The sequence below is a fragment of the Centruroides vittatus genome, unplaced genomic scaffold (assembly GCF_030686945.1).
Source record: "Centruroides vittatus isolate TY-2023 unplaced genomic scaffold, ASM3068694v2 contig_351, whole genome shotgun sequence".
Lineage (NCBI taxonomy): Eukaryota > Metazoa > Arthropoda > Arachnida > Scorpiones > Buthidae > Centruroides > Centruroides vittatus.
In genome coordinates, this window is record NW_027122174.1 from 408,217 (window position 1) to 427,097 (window position 18,881).

At 41.1% G+C, this 18,881-nt stretch overlaps 1 protein-coding gene across 1 annotated transcript; it reads right to left on the reverse strand.

The window, feature by feature from the left end:
* Window positions 1-15,636: 15,636 nt before the first annotated feature.
* Window positions 15,637-16,352, reverse strand: LOC136974625 (calaxin-like). Its single transcript, XM_067269551.1, has one exon. The coding sequence runs from the start codon at window positions 16,256-16,258 to the stop codon at window positions 15,650-15,652; it is 609 nt and encodes a 202-aa protein (XP_067125652.1). The 5' UTR covers window positions 16,259-16,352; the 3' UTR covers window positions 15,637-15,649.
* Between the last annotated feature and the right edge of the window lie 2,529 nt (window positions 16,353-18,881).

Genomic DNA, 18,881 nt, shown 5'->3' on the forward strand with positions numbered 1-18,881 from the left:
TTTACTATTATCGAAGGGTGGTTGCCAAAAGTAGGTTCTCGCGTATAACGGGAAGGACGGTGTCGAAGGATTCGAAGACTGTACATTTCGTTAATAGACGTCGTTATCATTTATAAAAATCGCTATTGAAAAAACTAGCGTCGTAATTACGAACTAATCCACATTTGGGACCTTACGTCCTCGCCCGTATCCTACGAGAGGCTAGTAACTTCTGAGCGGACTACTCGAAAGAAACTCGAGAAAAAATTGTCAAACGACGGTAAATTTAATCGTCTTTCTACAGAATCAGTGGCGTAGCGTAGTGGGGGCGGCAAAATTCTCCGCGATAAATAATAACCCCACGCTACGCCACTGTACAGAATGTGTTCGAATTAAAATATTTGACGTTATCCCGGGTACTATATCGCTATAAAGTACATTGCCGCTGTTGCGGGCTTAACTGCAATTAAATGGGCATTCGGGACGAACATTGTTAGTAGCGATATCGGTTCTTTCGTAAATTTCGCGTAACTTTAAAGTCGGAGTCTTCGTGGAGAACAAAACTCGCGTAATTTGCTACGGTGCTTTAAGCGGGGCGAACGAACGTGACATTATTTTTGCCGATCCAGACCTATCGTCCAATTTTGAAATCGCAAAACGCGCCGCTCGACGACGTAGTTGCCGGTCACTTATTTTCCGAAAGTTTGGAAAACGCGACAATTCGTCGCTGTTGCCAACAACCGATCGGCGAGTCTCTCGACGGAGGCAGCCATTTTTGTTCGGAAATGCGGTATCGAGTGCTAGTCGCCGAAAAAAAATTTCCCTCTCTCTACGTTTGTTTCTATAAAAAATCTGTTTTCTTACAGGAAATTATACATTTTACATCGCACGAATCAGTTTTCCGATAAAAAATCCCCGTGCGAAATGTCCGTTACGAAAGACGAAGAAAATCTTTCGTGGTTTCTACGAGATTTTCTCGAACTAGACGGTAATTTTACGTGGATTTTGACTAGATGCCGACGTCGGTGCGAAATTTCCGGAGATTTAGCCGGACGTAGATGAGATTTCCATTTACTTCGGTGCATTTTAGCCGGACTATAACGATATTTACAAATAATATTTGAAATTTTTGCCGGTCGATCGACGTAACTCGTAACTACTTCGGCGAGTGTTGCCGGATGTCGACGAGAATTCCAGACAGGTTTTGATAGTGTAGCCGGATTGTAACGGTAATTCCAGGTATTCTTCGATAATTTGGCTGGACGATGGTGATATTCGAAAATATTTCGAAAGATTCGACTAATCGTCGGTAGTAATTTCGAATATTCCGCGAACGTTTGGCCGGACATTAGCGGCGATTCTAGAGAACTCCGAGAGATTTGGCTGCGTATCGATGCGGATTCTGGATCTGGATAATTCCGAGGCATTTGACCGGACGTCGACGGTAACTCCGGACGATTCCGATAGATTTGGTTGGATATCGATGGTAACTCTAGATTATTTCCTCTATTTCGTTCGAACACTAACGGCGGTCGAAGATTTCGACGGTCGGTTTCGACGTACCGAGCGTCGGAAAATTCGGCAACTCTTTCGCGAATGTCCGAGAAAACCGAAAGTTCCAGATAAGCGAACGAAGGTCGTCTCGATATTTGCGCAGTCGGTACCATTTCTTCTACTAATTCGTTTCGCGACTGGCTAATTCGAAAACCGATCCATCTTAACGGAATAAAATTAAATAGGAATAAATTGCCGACGATTAGCCGTACGAATCCACTATCGAGTTCGAACAACGGGTGAACTATTCCAGAAATTACTTCGCCGATCGCAATTAATAGGAAGACGATCCGACTAATCTTAAGACAAAGTAAAAGAGAAGAATGGCGGCACCGCTTTCTTCTTCTCGAAATGTTTTCGTCGCCGCTCATTTTAGCCTCTTAAAGTAAAGAAGACATTAATCGTTATTTCGTTTATAAATTTCGTTTCTAGCTCTAGTTTTACTCGCGAGTCGTATCGAAATTTCATCGATAACGGCGGTATCTGCGTGTAAATTTTCTTAAGACATTTACGAAATCGAATGTTATTATTCATTAAATATTCGATAGAAATATATTACGGTATTTTGTTTTTAATCGTTCGATACCGACTCGCGAACTTTGCACCCGACGACTAATCTTAGAATAGTGTTTCTAGTATCGAAGTAAACGAACGTTATAAATCACGAATGTATCGAGGGAAGATAGTGTTCTCCGGATACACTCGGCCTACGATAAGTAGTATCGAAGCGGCAATATCGTAAGCAAAAATAATCGAAATAGCCAGTGTCTTCGCTTCGATAATCTACGTAACGTATACGAAAATAATATCGGTTTAATTAGGTTAAGGAACTACGGATTTAAACTCGAATTTACACCGGTTTAGCTCACAAAAATGCCCCTTTGTTATATAATTTGTTAATAAATTTACACTACGAAATACGACTCTTTATAAATTCTAAACAAATAACTACTTACCGACTGTATTCTAGTTACGTCTAGATAATAAGCGTAGCCTATTCGAGGATATTATTTCGAAGGCGATAAGAAGAACTGTGGTTCGAGATAACGCGCGATAAGTTTTTGTCGCGCATTTACGCTTAACGAGCGTTTCATAATAAAAGAATTGTGTGGCGATATAGTTTCCCGGCAGTGCTAGGGCAAGTGTATTCTGCGCCCGAGGCAAAGAGGTAAACGAGAGCCTCCGTTTATAGTACACCGTTAGAGATACGGTATAAATGCGCTCTATCGACTATTCGGCGAATATAACAAACTACGTAGAAAAATATCGCACCTATTTCCGGGCTTTTAAATTACTTCGTATTGTGTCCTCAAACCTCGCAATTCAAACTTCGTCCGTTTCTAATTAAGATAGAAGAGTGAAAATTTAAGGACGCGAAAACGACGCATTTTAAAGATGTTTTAGGGGAGTGACCCATTAAGCTAAACGATAAACGTAACCAAACGCATTATTTAATCGCGGCGTACGTCCCCACAAACGTCACGCCGCGCCGTAGCGATGTATATAGCGAGGGCCTACTATTTTGGCTAGTGTATTTCACTCGCAAAATCGAAGGTGACGATATCTTAGATTTCCGCCTTTCTATCGCAAGATCTTTATCGATGAAATACGGTACTCGACGAACGCTACCGGGTCCTTTTGGCGACTGTCGTTCCGATTTCTGTTAGAAAACGCTCCGCAGATAATGTTCTTCTAACGGAATAGACTAGAACGGGGATGGCCGACCTTTTTCGGTCCTCGCGCCATATTGTCGACATACTTAGCTTTAAAGACGTTTACGCCCGCTAAAGTTTTAGGACGTCGAAAGACCAGTTAATCTACCGACTCTGTCTTTGGTCTTGATTATACTTTAATTAGAACGAATGTAAAAGAGCCGATCGAAACCGAAAACGCGATCGAAAAAGACAAACAATAAATCGAAATCGTACGATAATTTCTCGTTACGTGCCACGGGTCGGCACCCGAACTAGAAGAAAGCGTGCCGTTTGTAAGAGCGAAATGTCGGAAATGTCACGTTTCTCGGCGCGATAAATATTTCGAACAATTTTTATTTTACCGCTCTAACTAATAAAAACCTCCGTTCGTCGGATACTTCGGCGCCGCGTGTCCGTCGGCGACCGAGTGGAGTTTATCGGGCTCTCTTTACGCGTCTAATATCTAAATCGGGGCCGGATTTTCTATAGTAGGAAGGCGTCCCTGCGGGCTGATCTCGACGTCGCGTCGCCTTACGTCTTCGACTCATCTATTTAATTACTACTTTTGTTAAATCTTCTAAATCCAAAGATACCGCGTTAATTTTTCGGCAATTAGAAATTGAAAATCGTAAGATATCTCATTTACCCGCGGTGACGAAAATAAGACGACGGTAGTAGAACCGCCGCGAAGAAAAGGATAATTTAAATAACATTTTTAATTACAATGCGACAATTTTGTCACGGTGGATTGACATTTTCGGAAGCTCGTCCGGATGCTCCGAATTTGATAATATTTTCATATTGCGATCGCGATAAACGCGACTTCGAACAAGTATCATTGTCGAATCGACGGGTTAGTACCGTACCGAATTGTCGGGCCCCGGGAATGTCCCGGAACCACACCAATTTATTAGTAGATATAACGATAAGAAAACTTTTATGTCTATAAAAGGACGTATTCGATTGTATAGAAAAGAAAAAATCTTTTCTCGGAAATATAACGAAAGGAAAATAAACAATGTAGGTCCTAAGACCCCCGTCTCCGATCGGGATCGAATCGACAGTCGATTTTGGCTCGTCCCACCGTCCGGGTTCACCGGATCTCGTTACACTTAGTAACGAGAGACGACCAATGAGAAAGTGGAACGAGGAGGAAAAATAACCAATCGAAGAGGTCGATCCGGGACAAAAACCGATAAAAACTCGGATTCCGAGGAGCCCGGAGAGCTTCTCTCGCCGACTTCTCGTTGCGCGGCGTCTTCCCCGGTCGAATTCTTCGCTTCGTCCCCACTCGGGAGTGGACTAACCGTCTCTACGGAATTCTCGCAACGATGCCCCGGGGGCGCCGACTCCGAAAAGGACGCCGAATAATCTTTCTTTCGGAATTCTCTCCGTTTAGAAAAAGGGAACCCGAAGAATTAGTCTTCGCTCGCGCATCCGAGAACGTTGCCGTCGTAAGCGTTATTTTTATATTACGATAAACGGGGAAAAATTTTACGTACCCGTAGAGTTTGTCTCCGCGCCAATCGCTCCCGCTTACGAACGGGAACTGTCCGTCATTCCGACTTGGCGCGCCTGCAGAATGGGTCGAACGGGTACTCCGACGATCTTTTCGTACCGCCCGATCCGAATATAAGAGACCGTCGAGAAAAACGGTAAATCGGAGACGGAGTTTCCGAGAAAGAGACGACATTTCCGCCGACGACCTATCGCGTAACTACGTAGACGCGATTGGCGAAGCGCGCCTCGAACGATTAACGTCTTATCGATTTCGATCATCTTCGGTTTCTAAGATTAAATATTAATAGGCAAGCTCCTAAATCTGTGCAACGGGTTTTCTCTGTGTGCCTCGATATCTTAGTGTTCAGCGTGTTTCGAGTAATCAACGTGCCCTGATGTATTCGACGTGTTTTTAACTGTAGTACGAAATTTCAGTTTTTTGTGGAAACCAATGTGTTTATGTTTGCTTCAGTTGTGCATTGAGAGGTGCTGCTTTTAGGTCGTCCCTTAGTGCGTGAACTCTACATCGTCTGAGAGTTGCGCCTTGTTAAAGGCAAAGTGTCTTAAACTATAGACATACTGGATCACCTGTAGACCACTCATCAGGCATTCTCCATTTTGGATCTCTGCTTTTCCTACAGGCAAACATTTTGACATTTTAATTGCTGAATAAAACTATGACTACCACGGATGTGCCTACAGTTTTCAGCAACTATAATTACCTATAATAACTATAATCTTTTTTTTTTTTTTGTTTTGTTTTGTTTTTTGATTTAATTTATTCATTTAAACACTATGAATTATTATTACAAATACTATATTGTTCTTACATATACTTATGTACTTATTCTATTTATTCTTTACTTACTTTAATTGTACTAATGTATATATATATTTACTCAATGTTACTCTATTTAATATTTTACAAACCTCTCGGTAATGCATACGCGGGGCCGAGAAATGTACTTTTGTACCTAAATAAAGAATGTATGTATGTATGTATGTATGTATTAAATATTAATAAAACGGTGGTTAATTTTTATTAAAGAATTTACCGCCCGTAACGATTATCCGATTAGAAATACCCGTTTTCGATTAAATAATTCGATTTGTATCAAAATATTTGTGGCGAAAGGATGGAGAAAATGGCGGCTTTTTTCGTTTCGACACAAAATAAACCGGCGACGGTTAAAATTTTGGTGGCGCCATCCGTTATCGTATTTTATTAAAACTTTTTCGTACTTTTACGTTAGATCGGATGTCGCTTTTCGGAGATTGGGAAAACTGGTTTACGTTACTAAGGAACAAAGATTAAGCCGCGACTCCACTAGCCGTAAAAAGGCCGTAAAACCCCTCGCCGTAAAAGCTTTTAATCACGTGATCATGATATTTTACGCCCGAGCAGGTCGTAAAACCAACGTAAAAGCGAGTCGAGCGGTGTTCAACTTTCGAAGAGAATACGACCGTAAACCGGTACCATCCACCAATCGGAAGTCAGTTAAATCTAGGTCATCGTGACACGGTGCGAAAATGGCGGAAAACGAGCTTTTGTGTACGTTCTCTCGTGGCTACTCTAGAAGATCTGGAAAGATTTATCGAAAACATCCGAAAGTATTCGTGTATGTACGACGAGAGGTATCCCGATTATAATAATGGATGCCTGAAACACGCGATATGAACGGCCAAAGGAAAATCCTTCAATTTAAAGGAGTATATAATAAAAAAGCTAAGCTTATAAATGCTGTATATTATCTTAATAATATAATAATAAAAGTCAATATATGAAAGTAAAGATATTACTTTTACTATATTTGTAATTATAGTATAGAGAAAACTCGTAGAATATAATTATTGTCTTTATATCGATATATCACGTATACACCGTAATAGTACTGTCGCCGTAAAAAGCTTCGCTAGACGGACCTCCACCGCAATCCGAGCGCAAAGGCAAATAGGTCACGTGATTAAAAGCTTTTACGGCGAGGGGTTTTACGCAACGCCACCTAGGAATAAAGCCTCCAAACGCTTTCAGCAACCTCGTGTGACGTCACTACTAGCGGTCCTTTCTAACGACTGTTTCCAAGCTCGTCGTGTTGAACACGCTGGTTTTCAGTCTTTTGTTCTTCGAATTGGACTTATTATTTACTTTAATATATTTATACTTTCACCATACTTTCTAGCTAAGGTTTTTTCAGGATAAACGATATGCCTCGAAAGTGTTGTGTACCAGCTTGCAAAGGGAACTATGCAACAGGACCAAAAGTTAGTGCTTTTAGTTTCCCTTCAGATGAAGTTTTACGGCAGAAATGGATATCTGCGATTCATCGAGACAACTTTGTACCTACAAAACAGTCAGTGGTGAGTAATTTAATTCTTTTTTTACCTTTTAAGATGGAATAAACCTCATAAGCAGGCCGTTTTTAACTGGTAAACAGTACTTTAGAATAGCTTACTTTGTTTTAGCTTTGTAATTTCTTTTGTTTTAGCTCATAATGGTAAGTTTGTTTGTTTAATGAGAGAGAGATTCGTTTTAAATTGCTTTGTTCATAAAAATTTATGTCAATCTCTATCTATATAAATGCTTTTGTTTTAGATATATTTAATTTTTAAAACATTTATATGGAATCGCTATTCCAGCAGGGAAGATCCAAATTAGAAATTAGCAAGTATAAACCAAAGCATGTTCTGCTTAGTCTATACTATAGAGAATATGCAGAATATGAATACTTTAATATATTATTATTTGTATTTATAAACATGGAAGTTCAGAAAGTACCATACAGTACATACAATTAGGAAATGGAAATGTATGAATTAGCATTAGTGACTTTAAACATTAACAGGAATTAACACAATGCTTACTTTCAGGTATGTGAATTACATTTTCACTCAGATGACATTGAACGAACCACAAGTATGTATGACCCAAAAGTGGAAAACTTCTTACTGCACCATTAGATCGGCCAAGAATTAAGAAAGGTAAGAAATATTTTAAAATTAAATTTTACTGCATGTGATTGTCACAGTGATTTTTTTTTTTATTAATCAAGTATCATTTGTCACCTGATTTATTTAAACTGTTACTTGTTTATTTTTAATAGGTGCTGTTCCTTCATTATTACCAGGATGTCCTTCATATTTATCCAAGCCAGCCAGTAAAAGAGAAAATCCAGAGGATCGACGACAGCGCTTGGAGAATGCTTTCCTTAGTAATGCAATGGAAGAAAGCATGGAGTCGTATGCTAAACTAGAGGAAAAGTTCACTTTCACTACTTTTGAAGAACTTCAGACCAAGCTAATTTTATGTGAAATGGACAAAAACTGGGTTCGCATTCCTAAGGATAACTGTATATGCCTGATTTTAATTAATAGTGATTCCTACCCTAAGGTATTGTGTTGTGCAATAATCGAAGAAGACTTAATGGTACGTATTTTTGACAGAATGTCGTCGTTACATTTCTTGGGGACCCGGGTCCGAATCCGAACGGGTCGAATAATCCCCAGGAATTTTTCGGGGGGTGGTCCGTTCGGATATGTCGGGCCCCGTCCCTCACCACCCGGTCGCCCCATTGTGGGCCTGGCCGAACCCATAATGGGCCTACTGAAAGAGGCCCTCTTAGTGCCCACAGGGCGGAAAGAGTTAAAAAAAAAAAAAAAAAAGGTATTGTGTTGTGCAATAATCGAAGAAGACTTAATGGTACGTATTTTTGCACAGAATGTCGTCGTTAAATTTCTTGGTAACACTAAGGTGTCCACAAAGATAAGTAATGTAAATGAATTAAGTGATATCCTAAAACTTGCATATCAGAAGTTTTCTGGAGTAACAGATGATAGTCTTATTGAAAATATAAACACTGTTGACAACATTTTAAAACAGATTTCAGAAGTACTTCCAGAGCAGGAAGGTAAAATTCGATTTTTAAGAGAACAATTATCGTTAGTTAAATGTACTAGTACACAGCTAAGATATGAATGGGATACTGTGGTTCTTTGGTCTCTTGTGCATTCTATTAGCCCACATGCATATAAATTTTTGAAAAGCAGTAGTGTGTTGACAATGCCAAGTCCAAATACTTTGGTTCGTGTTTGTAGCCAACTTAATACAAATCCTATACGAGAGCAGTATTCCCAAAACTTTTTAGGTTACATATCTAGGAGAGTAAATACATTGAGTGAAGAAGACAAAAGTATTCTTTTGCTAGTTGATGAGATACATTTAAAATCACAATTAGACTATAAAGGTGGAAATATAGTGGGTAAATCTCATGACTCTGCTAAATGTGCCAGTAGTGCATTTGTTTTCATGATTCAAAGTTTGGATTCACAGTACAAAGATGTATGCCACATTCTTCCAGTTAAATGCATTCAGGCTAATGTTCTTTTTGCACTAATAAGAGATATTATTGTAAAACTTGAATCACTTGGATTTGAAGTTTTAGGTGTTGTTGCAGATAATAATGCAATTAATAAAAAAGCAATTTCTTTATTTAGCAACCCTCCAGATTTTAAGATTAAATATGATCATCCAGTTCAAAACCCAAATGAAAGATCATTATATTATTTCTGTGATACAGTGCACCTGTTAAAGTGTATAAGAAATAATTGGTTCAATAAAACAGATGAAGCTCTGAGCTTTCCAGATTTCAGTGAAGAGTTGAAGGGAGGCATTGCATCTGTTAAAGCTTTAAAGATGCTTCATCTGTTAGAAAAAGACCAATTATTAAAATATGGTAGTGCTTTGTCACTAAAGTGCCTCTATCCTACTTCTATTGAAAGGCAGAATGTGAAGTTGGCTATTCAAATATTTAATAATAATACAGCTGTAGCTTTGAGACATATGGGACCAAAAAACAGTATTGAAGAATGGGAATCAACTGCCATATTTATTGAAATAATATATCAGTGGTGGTGTGTGGTGAATGTGAAGACATTTCTTAAAGGTCAGAGGCTAAGAAATCCACTACAAGAACCAGTAACTGCAAATTCAAAACATATACTTGAATTTCTTAATTGTTTTCTCTTGTGGCTCAACAACTGGAATCTTTTAAATGATGATAAAAAATTAACCAGAGAAACATATACTGCATTAAGGCACACTACAGCTGCTCTTATTGATTTTTGTGATTATTGGATTAATGTAAAAAAAAGAAACTACCTTCTTCTTGGTAAAATTCAAACAGATAGTCTAGAGGACAGGTTTGGCAAATACCGTCAAATGTGTGGTGGAAACTATCACATATCCCTCAGACAGTTATTTGAAACTGAAAGTAAGTTGAGGGCACGAAGTATATTTTCATTAATATTGAAATCTAAGAAAAATGGTAATATACTTATAACTAAAGATGATATCTTTGTTGAATGCACTGCAAATGTAGAGGATATTGAAAGTATTGTTGTTCCTGATTCTTTAAATATTGTTGTGGAAGAATATGATTTTGAAGAGATAGGAGAGTGTACATGGCCTGTTCTTCATTACATTGCTGGCTACTGCTCACATCAGGTCATTAAATCTGTAAACTGTGATTACTGTAAAGTCTTTTTAACCTCTGATGATAGTAGAACAGAAGACATTAGCTTAATACTTTCTATGGATAGAGGAGGTTTAACATATCCAAGTGAAGATGTTGTTTTGTGTACTACTTATGTTTATGTTACAACCCAGAAAATGATATCAGAGAAGGAAAAGTTATTTCTAGAGCAGGGCAATCAAAGAGGCATACTGATGAAAGCAGCTTTAAATAATCTGTCATCTGATTTATTTGCTGGCCATAGATGTGTAAATGGACATAGTACAGACTTGATAATTAAAAAAATTTTACTGTGTTCTTCAAATATTTTGCTAAAAAATTATGCGAAAAAGATCAATGATATTTTGAAGCAAAAGGATGTTACCACCTACAAGCGTCATAAACAAAACTGAGGTACTGTATTTTATTTACAAGCAAAGTGATTCTGTATAATGAGTTTTAAAGATATTGTTATTTTAGATCTGTTATGTTTATTTTAATAGCAGTCTCATCCTTTTTGTTTGTGTTTATGTATCTAGGTATGTATAAATAAATGTGTGTGTATAATTCTTATGTAATGGTGAATAAAAACTAATTTTAAAAATAAAATCTCAATTTTTTTATACTTGTTTTCGATTATTGTTTAACTAATTTTATGTAAGTATTCTGCTTTGTATAATAATGAATTTAAAAAGTGTATACAGTATTTGTAATTTTTTTACTTAGAATTTCCTAGAAGTTATTTGATTACTACTATAAACCAACTGAATTTAGTGTACTTTCCGTTAATAAAATATTGAAATATTTATCTGTGTCATCTTTAATTTTATTTCACTTTTACATATCAATGTTTAGTGCAACTATGCCAACTGCATTTTTATTTTCTGGAAATTGTTTTAATTAAAAACGAACGAAGGAACGATATCATTTACGACGTACTGTACAGTATCCATAACAGCATCGGCCGCATGCTGCTACGTCATCAGTGTCGTTTGGAGGCTTTATTCCTAGGTGGCGTTGGTTTACGGCGTTTAACGGTCTAGTGGAGTCGAGGCCTTACGCGAAAGATAACGCCGACTCGACTCGCGCCGAAAAAGGGAGAGTAAAACGAGGTGGAAGTCACCGACGGTTCCCCGAGGGGTCGATAGCGCCACCGACCTTTTATTACGTAACGGGAAAAATATTTACGCGCGCGACGCGTCGTACGTATCGACGTCGTATAATATTTAACGATAACCTCGATGGTCGATTCCGACATTTTAACTATTATAAAATGGCGAATTTTCGGGGTCGGGACGGGTTTTATAAAAATTGCCAACGCTAATAACCGGTAAAACCGTCGTTACGTCCGACTCTACCGAAGAACCCCACCACCCCGTTACCTTCCCGTCCCCTAGACCTTTAATCGCCAAAATTTAATAGCGTCGCTCTCCCTAATACGCAAACCTCCTACAAAATTACAGAAATTCTCGTCAAAAAGCGCGAGAGTTATTAAGTTTCGAAGAGGATAAACAAAATTGTGCCCCCGTACGCACCAATATCCACGCGTACAGAAATTACACCCGAATTTTTTTTTCGTTTTTTTTTTTGCATTTCTCGACGTTTCGAGGCGTCCAAAAATGTAAAAATCTCGGGGGGGGGGTCATTTTTTACCGACGGCCGTAATCTTCCTCCGTCATATACGTTACCGCGAAAGACCGATATCCGGCAAACGCGTAGATTCTCCGGCGAACGTCGGCGTTCGCGTAGTCGCTCGGTGTACGTACCGTACAAAATATTTGTTAAATACCGTTGTTTCTCGCTTACACCGGTACGCGTCGACGACGGCACGCACCGACGGTAAATGTCGAATGAAAATATTTTTATGGCGTTAAGACAAAAACGCAACATTTTAATATACGACGTATGTCAAAATAGGAGAAAGCCGAAGTAACCTGGCGCGCGAACGAACCGTCCGGCCTAAAACGAACGGCGCGGCGGCGTGCCGCGACATTCGACGACGGGGAAGCCGCGTTTCCGTAAGAAGCCGACTTCCGGGGGCGATCGGCGATCGTCTAGGGCGACGACGGGCAACCCGCGGGCCGGCTACGGCCGGCGAAAAGTTTCTATCCGGCCCGCGAGATCTTTAATAGATTATTAAATTGGAAAAGTAACTAATTAATAGTTATTTTTCCAATTCTTTCGTAATTTTCGAAAACGATAAGAGAAATAAACGTAGTAATTAACTTTTTATTTATTCATTTCGTATTTGCGGACTAAAAATATTACGAGTGGCGAGAAGGCGTCGATCGACTACCGCGGCTTCTCGCCACCCGTAATGTTTTTAGTCCGCAAATACGAAATAAATAAACAAAAAGTTAATTACCGCGTTTATTTCTCTTATCGTTTTCGAAAAATTACGAAGAATTAATTAGTTATTTTTCCAATTTAATAATTTATTAAAGATCTCGCGGACCGGGAGTCGCCCGTCGTCGTTCTAGTCTACTCGCGATTGGCGTAATCGGGCCAGGGCGGGCGGCTAACGGCCTAGAACCCGTCCGGGAAGCTTTACGCGCGAAGCGTCCACCGGTTAGACCGGGCGAAGTCGGCGCTCCGTAAAGGGCCGGCGCCGATGCCCGTAAGCCGGTCGCGACGTTCCTTCCGCCACCGATTTATTCGAATACGCGATAGCGACTTTATCGTTTTTTTTTTCCGCACGCGGTATAGAAATTTGTAATAAGATACGTAACGCGGTTATAACAAAATATCGATTTTAATTAATTCGAAGTACGTTAAAATATAAAAATTTATATTTTAGAAACTACCGGGGAAGGTGGTCGGAAGGGGGAATCGGCGCTTCCGCGGCTTCCGACGACGGCGCGTTCTAAATCGGAAAAGAAAATAATGCCGATAATAAACTTACACCTAAATTACGCGATTAACGTTATACGATCTTATTTACGGCAACGACTTAAACCGTTACGACGCTCGGAATTACGCGAGAGTCCGTCGCTTTTACGACTTCGTTTAGTGGCGGAATGCTTCTTTTCGCCATTGCGGAGAGCGTAGCCTCGCCTTCCGCTTCTCGAGAAGAAATCTCGTCTACGGAAAGGAACTTTTCTTTACAAATTACCGACCGGTTACGGGTAGAAAGCCGCTCGACGACACCATTTTTGTTGGCTAGTTTACGAAAGTCGGAGTCTTCTATTCCGAAAACGACTGCCGAGAGGTTCGGAGCGCGCGTACGACCGCGGTCGACGTCGGGGACTCGTATTCGTACGGCGTCGCCGATTCGAGCGAGAAGAGATTTTCGTTTTCCAGGCTGGTAACGTTTTCGTCGCCGGCGGCGAGAGATTCTCTTTGGCGGCGGCTCTTTTCGCGGAAATAAACTGGCGTCGTTCGGTCGGGCTCGATGCGAAGACGTAGCGGGTCGCGCCTCCTCTTTAGGAATGCGCTTTTCGACGCGACGGCCGCGCAATTTCTTTTTCATTAAAGCGTTAACAATTTCTTCGAGTCGTTTTTCGGTTTCGATATTTGCCGTTCGCTCGCCGGGCAAAGACGACGATTCTACGCCTCTTTTTGGTTTAACGCCGAACGGGGCGTAATAAGGACTTCGGCGCATTCCTTCGCGGTACGTAGTTTTCTCGGCAAATCGAACGACCGTTTATTTGTATCGTTATCCTTCGTCTACGAGGTTAACAAATTCCGAATATCCCGATTGGCCCCGTCGACCGAGCCTCGCGTTCGACTATCTTAATTAACGTCTTTCCGCCTAGCGCGTAGTTCGGATACGAGTCGATTACCGAGTTCCCTACCGTTATCCGAACGCGATACGGCCGGGCCACCGAATGTCGAAAGTATTCGAAGAAGGCGATACGCTACTTGTTCGGTCGTCTCGGTTTTTAAAGGTCGTAACCGGGCGGACTTCGTTAGACGGTCTCGATAAACCGTTACGAACTCGTAATCGCCATCCCCGCGCGACCGCGGGTCTATCGGATCGACTCGGCGGCTCCGGTTTAACTCCGAACGACGCCTATTTTAGGTTCGTTCGACATTTCTTTACATAAATTTAAATACGACGTCGCGACTTTATACGTAATATTTTTGTATTTAACTCGCGATTCTTTAAGCGTACGCGTTCTTTCACCTCGAACTATTCTTACGCGAGTTTCGAATAGTGTACCGAACAATTCGTTATCGGTAACGTAATACCGTATATTCGTTCCGCCCGGTTTTAACGACACGATTAACTCGTCTTTTTCGATAATTTTAAAATGTCGTCCGTAATCCAAAAGCGTACCGCGCTTAGTTTTAGCAGAAATCGGTTCGGAAAGTATTTTAAAGTAGGCTACTTTCGTCGAGGAAACTAAAGACGATCGTCTTCTCGTTTACTCGCGGTAAATGCGCGTAACTTTTCGAAAAAGATCGGGGTCGGCCGCGGTAGCCATTAAATACGTTAGGATGTCGGATAAAAAAATAAAAATTTAGAAAACGTTGCCGACTCCGGCAAACCTCGCGTAAGACCGACGAACGGCGAAGCGTTCGACGGCGTAACGAATAGATGCCGCCCGACCTCGATCGCGGCGGGGGATTTGGCGGAGAGAACGAACGATTCGGCTTTTGTCGTATCGACCTCCGCCGGAGCTTATCTCCGCTCGTGGACACGTACCGGCGACGGTTCGAATGTACGATAACGTAACCGAATACTCGGTCTTTCGCCGACGTATTCGGTACGCGTCGACGTTCCGTAACTCGGCCCTTTCGCGGAACGCGTACGACGGCCGGCGAAGTAAAATCGAGAAAATACGCGCGTATCCGATCTTTTCGCGGATTCCGTAAAAATTAAAACAAAACATCGAATTCGAATTTTTTACGGGCGTGGTAAGTTGCCGCGAACTCGGACCCGTAAAGTGGAAGCGCGGTTCCGTTTCGCGTCGCCACTCGTACGCGATTTTGGCGACGGATTTTTATCCTACAAATTACCGTCGATTCTTCCGCGTAAATCTATTAACTTAGCCGTCGTTTTTAAACGAAACGACAGAATAATACGGGAAACTGGCGGAATTAGAACGGCGACTTCGAAGTAATAACGAATTTCGAGACGTGGCAATTTTTAATTCGTAATTTGTAAATTTTTGCCGATATACCGCTTTGCAAAAATGCTCGAATTAGGTTTTAAAGTCGAGGCGTTACTCGTTTTCTAAATTCGTTAAAATCGAGGTTTCGGCGAAACATTTCGAAACTTAGCCGAGATGATCGCCCGTTATTATTTGATAAACGGGAATTTCGCGCGTTTCTCGAAGCCATAAAAATAAAAACGCCAAAAGCAATACCGGAAAATTTGATCGACTTCGAATTACGTATTTTTCGTATATTCCGGATCGTTCGCGTAATCGGAGAATTTTCCGAGTCGTAGAGTCGTGGCTTTACGTCGACTCATCTCCACTTCGGAGTGGTTTTCTCGAATAGCGCGAGAAACGCTATTCGAACTTTATCCTCGGGCAGGCAGGGACCGAAAGCTTGTAGAAGAAGAGGTTCCCGTTGCACGCTTTTCTTATAGTCCGAGAAAGACAAATGATCGTCTCGATCGTAGTCCATCTTATCGACGATCGTATCTATAAAATCTTTAGTCGCGTCTTCGGGGTCTTCGTCTCCGGTCTTCCGTATCCTATGCTTCAGTAAAGAGTAAAGATCTTCTCGGGAAATGCAACCGTTACCTGCCAGATCGTAAACGCGAAAACAAAAGTTCGTCTTCTCCTCCGTAGAGCCGCGCAGAAAAACCGATAGACCTCGTATCCACTCTTCCGCGCTTATCTTCCCGTTGTTGCTTTTATTGAAGATCCTGAAGATCCTTTCTGCCACGGGATCGTCCGTCATATCGAAAGTATTCCGAAGAAAATCGATAAAGGCGGTCTTGTCCATCGCCGAATGCCCGCAGACTTCTCTGTAGAAGTTAATCAGCGTCTTAATCTCCGCTCGATCGAAGTGACATCGTCGATTCAACTTCTCTACTAATCTAACGTCGTCCGATCTGGCGGTGTACATTCCTGTACGAAAGAAAACGGAGGAGTAAATACCCGGTGAAAACCCACGCTGGTTAGACCTTAGACGGTTGTTCCATTATTCGATCGAATCTTAATTTGTTACGTTATAACAATAGCGATATTGTTACTTCTACCGTAGCCGACGCGTTTTCTATCGACGACTTATTCCGGTTTAACGCTATTCTATTCGACTATAAAATGTCGCCAGCCGTCATCGCGGATACTTCTGTCGGACTCGGTACAAACAAACATTAATGTTCGGAATTCCCGCAATGCGGAGCTGGACTTAAACCTTTGTAGCCCTTTTTTTTTTTTTTTTTTTAACTCTTTCCGCCCTGTGGGCACTAAGAGGGCCTCTTTTAGTAGGCCCATTATGGGTTCGGCCAGGCCCACGAGGGGGAGGCCGGGTGGGGAGGGACGGGACCCGACATATCCGAACGGACCCCCCCGGAAAAATTCCCGGGAATTTTTCGATCCGTTCGGATTCCCCGGAACGGTAGGCTTCCACCTCGACCGCTCGGCTATCCGGCCACTTACGTTTCGCTAATAACTAAAATCTGCCTGCCGATTTAACGAGGTACGCCTTTTAGAATTAAGACGTAACTACGATTTAATATTAAAATTTGGCTCGGAGTAACTAAAAACAAAACGAAAAGAGACATTATTGTACCCAAGAGTTTTTAATGACAAACATAAAATAGACAATAAACACAAAAATACGAGTAAATTGACGTAAGGATGAACTATTTAAGAAGAAAACGCGAGGTACAAAAGCGAGTTTGGAAAAACATAAATGCGATTCAAAAATTTTGTTTAAACCCGCTAAGAAACTGGAAGATGCTAAGCGGGGAAGTAGGCTACCCGCTTACTGGTGTAGAACTTAAAGTACAATAATACAGTATAATATTTCCTGGATGAATACGAAAAGAAAAATGAAAACGAACGATACCTTTTCGACCAGAGAAGAAACTAAACCGTACGCGACAACTTGACTTTTTTTCCTTTTAATCTATCGAATGAGGCAAATATTTATAAAACCCAACACGTCGGGCAAATTTATTATCGACGTCGGCCCAGAGCGAAGAGCGATTAAGTCGTCGTACTTTTCTAAAGACAACGGACGAGACATCTTTAGTTATTAAGTCGTTTCGTCGACGGTAGCGCATTTTGCGTTTTAAAGTCAACGGTCGGTAGTCGTGACGAATGTGGCTCGTTTTAAAAAAATATTTTACCTAATTCGTTCTTCCTTACGTCGAATTCGACGATGTCTGTCCATCTAAAAGCTTTTCTCTCGTCGTCGATTCGAACAGAACGCGCTCTTACGTTCTCACTAAAGTTTTTAGTCTAAAAAAATCATTATAACCTAAAGAGTGCACTATATAAGGCTTCGCTTTTATTGCGAGACGAGACCGGTACAGTCAAACCCGTTTTTATGCGGTGGATAGGGACCGCATAAAAAAATCGCGCAAAAACGGGTTTGACCGTATAAGCCGAGAAGACACCGCGGCTACACGCCATATTTCCAATGTATATTACTTTAAAATGGTCGGTTCCCCGTCCCCTTTCTATCTTTTCTATCGTCTTATTTTTCTGGAACGATCTTATTTAACCCTCCTGCTCGGTATTGGACGACTAATCTCCGAGAACAATAGATGGAATGCAACCCCGAGGGCGAGAAGGGTAGCGCGTGGCTCGTTCCGGAGCGGGAACCTAGAGAGGTAAGACGGCGAAATCGGTCTCCCCACCGCGTTTTAGCCTGGCGTGGTAGAGACGAGGACTTCGGGAAGAGAGAGAATGATTTATCGCGAGGAATAGGAAACGCGGTCGGCCCTTCGAACCGATTATAAAACAGTGAGAGAATCGAGCCCATTCGTGATCCCGGGAAGAAATCTCGTTCCGACAGACCGACGACAAATACAACATCGCGAACGGATTGTGGGTACCCTCTTTCCCGTCCCCCGTTCTTATTCTTTAGTTTTTCTAATTAATCTCGCAAATATCCGATACGGTGGCCGTTTCGTATATTCCCGTAAATGTCTGTCTTCTTTAATCCGAATAAAAAATAATTTCGGTAGACTATCGCGCACTCCTTTTATTATATTTCCATACGCGCTTCGGGTTTCTTTCATCTCTAAGCCCTTCTTCGGTGCAATTCTACAAAAAACATTAAACTATAATTACTCATTTAACAATTTTGACGCGTGTAGATTACATTTACCGAAATTTTCTAATTAATTATTTTATTTTTATTAGTTATAAGTAGTCGTAAGCACCTAGTTGTAAGTTACGTATAATTCTAGACAATTTGACGTTTGATTCGGGTTTAAGTCGCCACGCGAATTTTATTGTCGGGAATTGATCTCGCGTTATTTTTCGTGCGAGTACTACTTGTGTATTATTTGTCGGCATCCTAAAAGAATCTCGTATCGCAACGAGCGAGAAATAAATTTTTGTTACTTTATTCCTTTGTCCGCGTTTCGCTCTATCAAATTTTTCGTGCGAGTACTACAAACAGTTCACCGGCCTTTTTAATCGCGTACGAAATCGTACCGCGAGCGGAGTGTCCTTCGCGTTGTCTGCGATTAGCGGTAAAGAAACGAAGATCGCTTCGTCTAAGTGTTTCG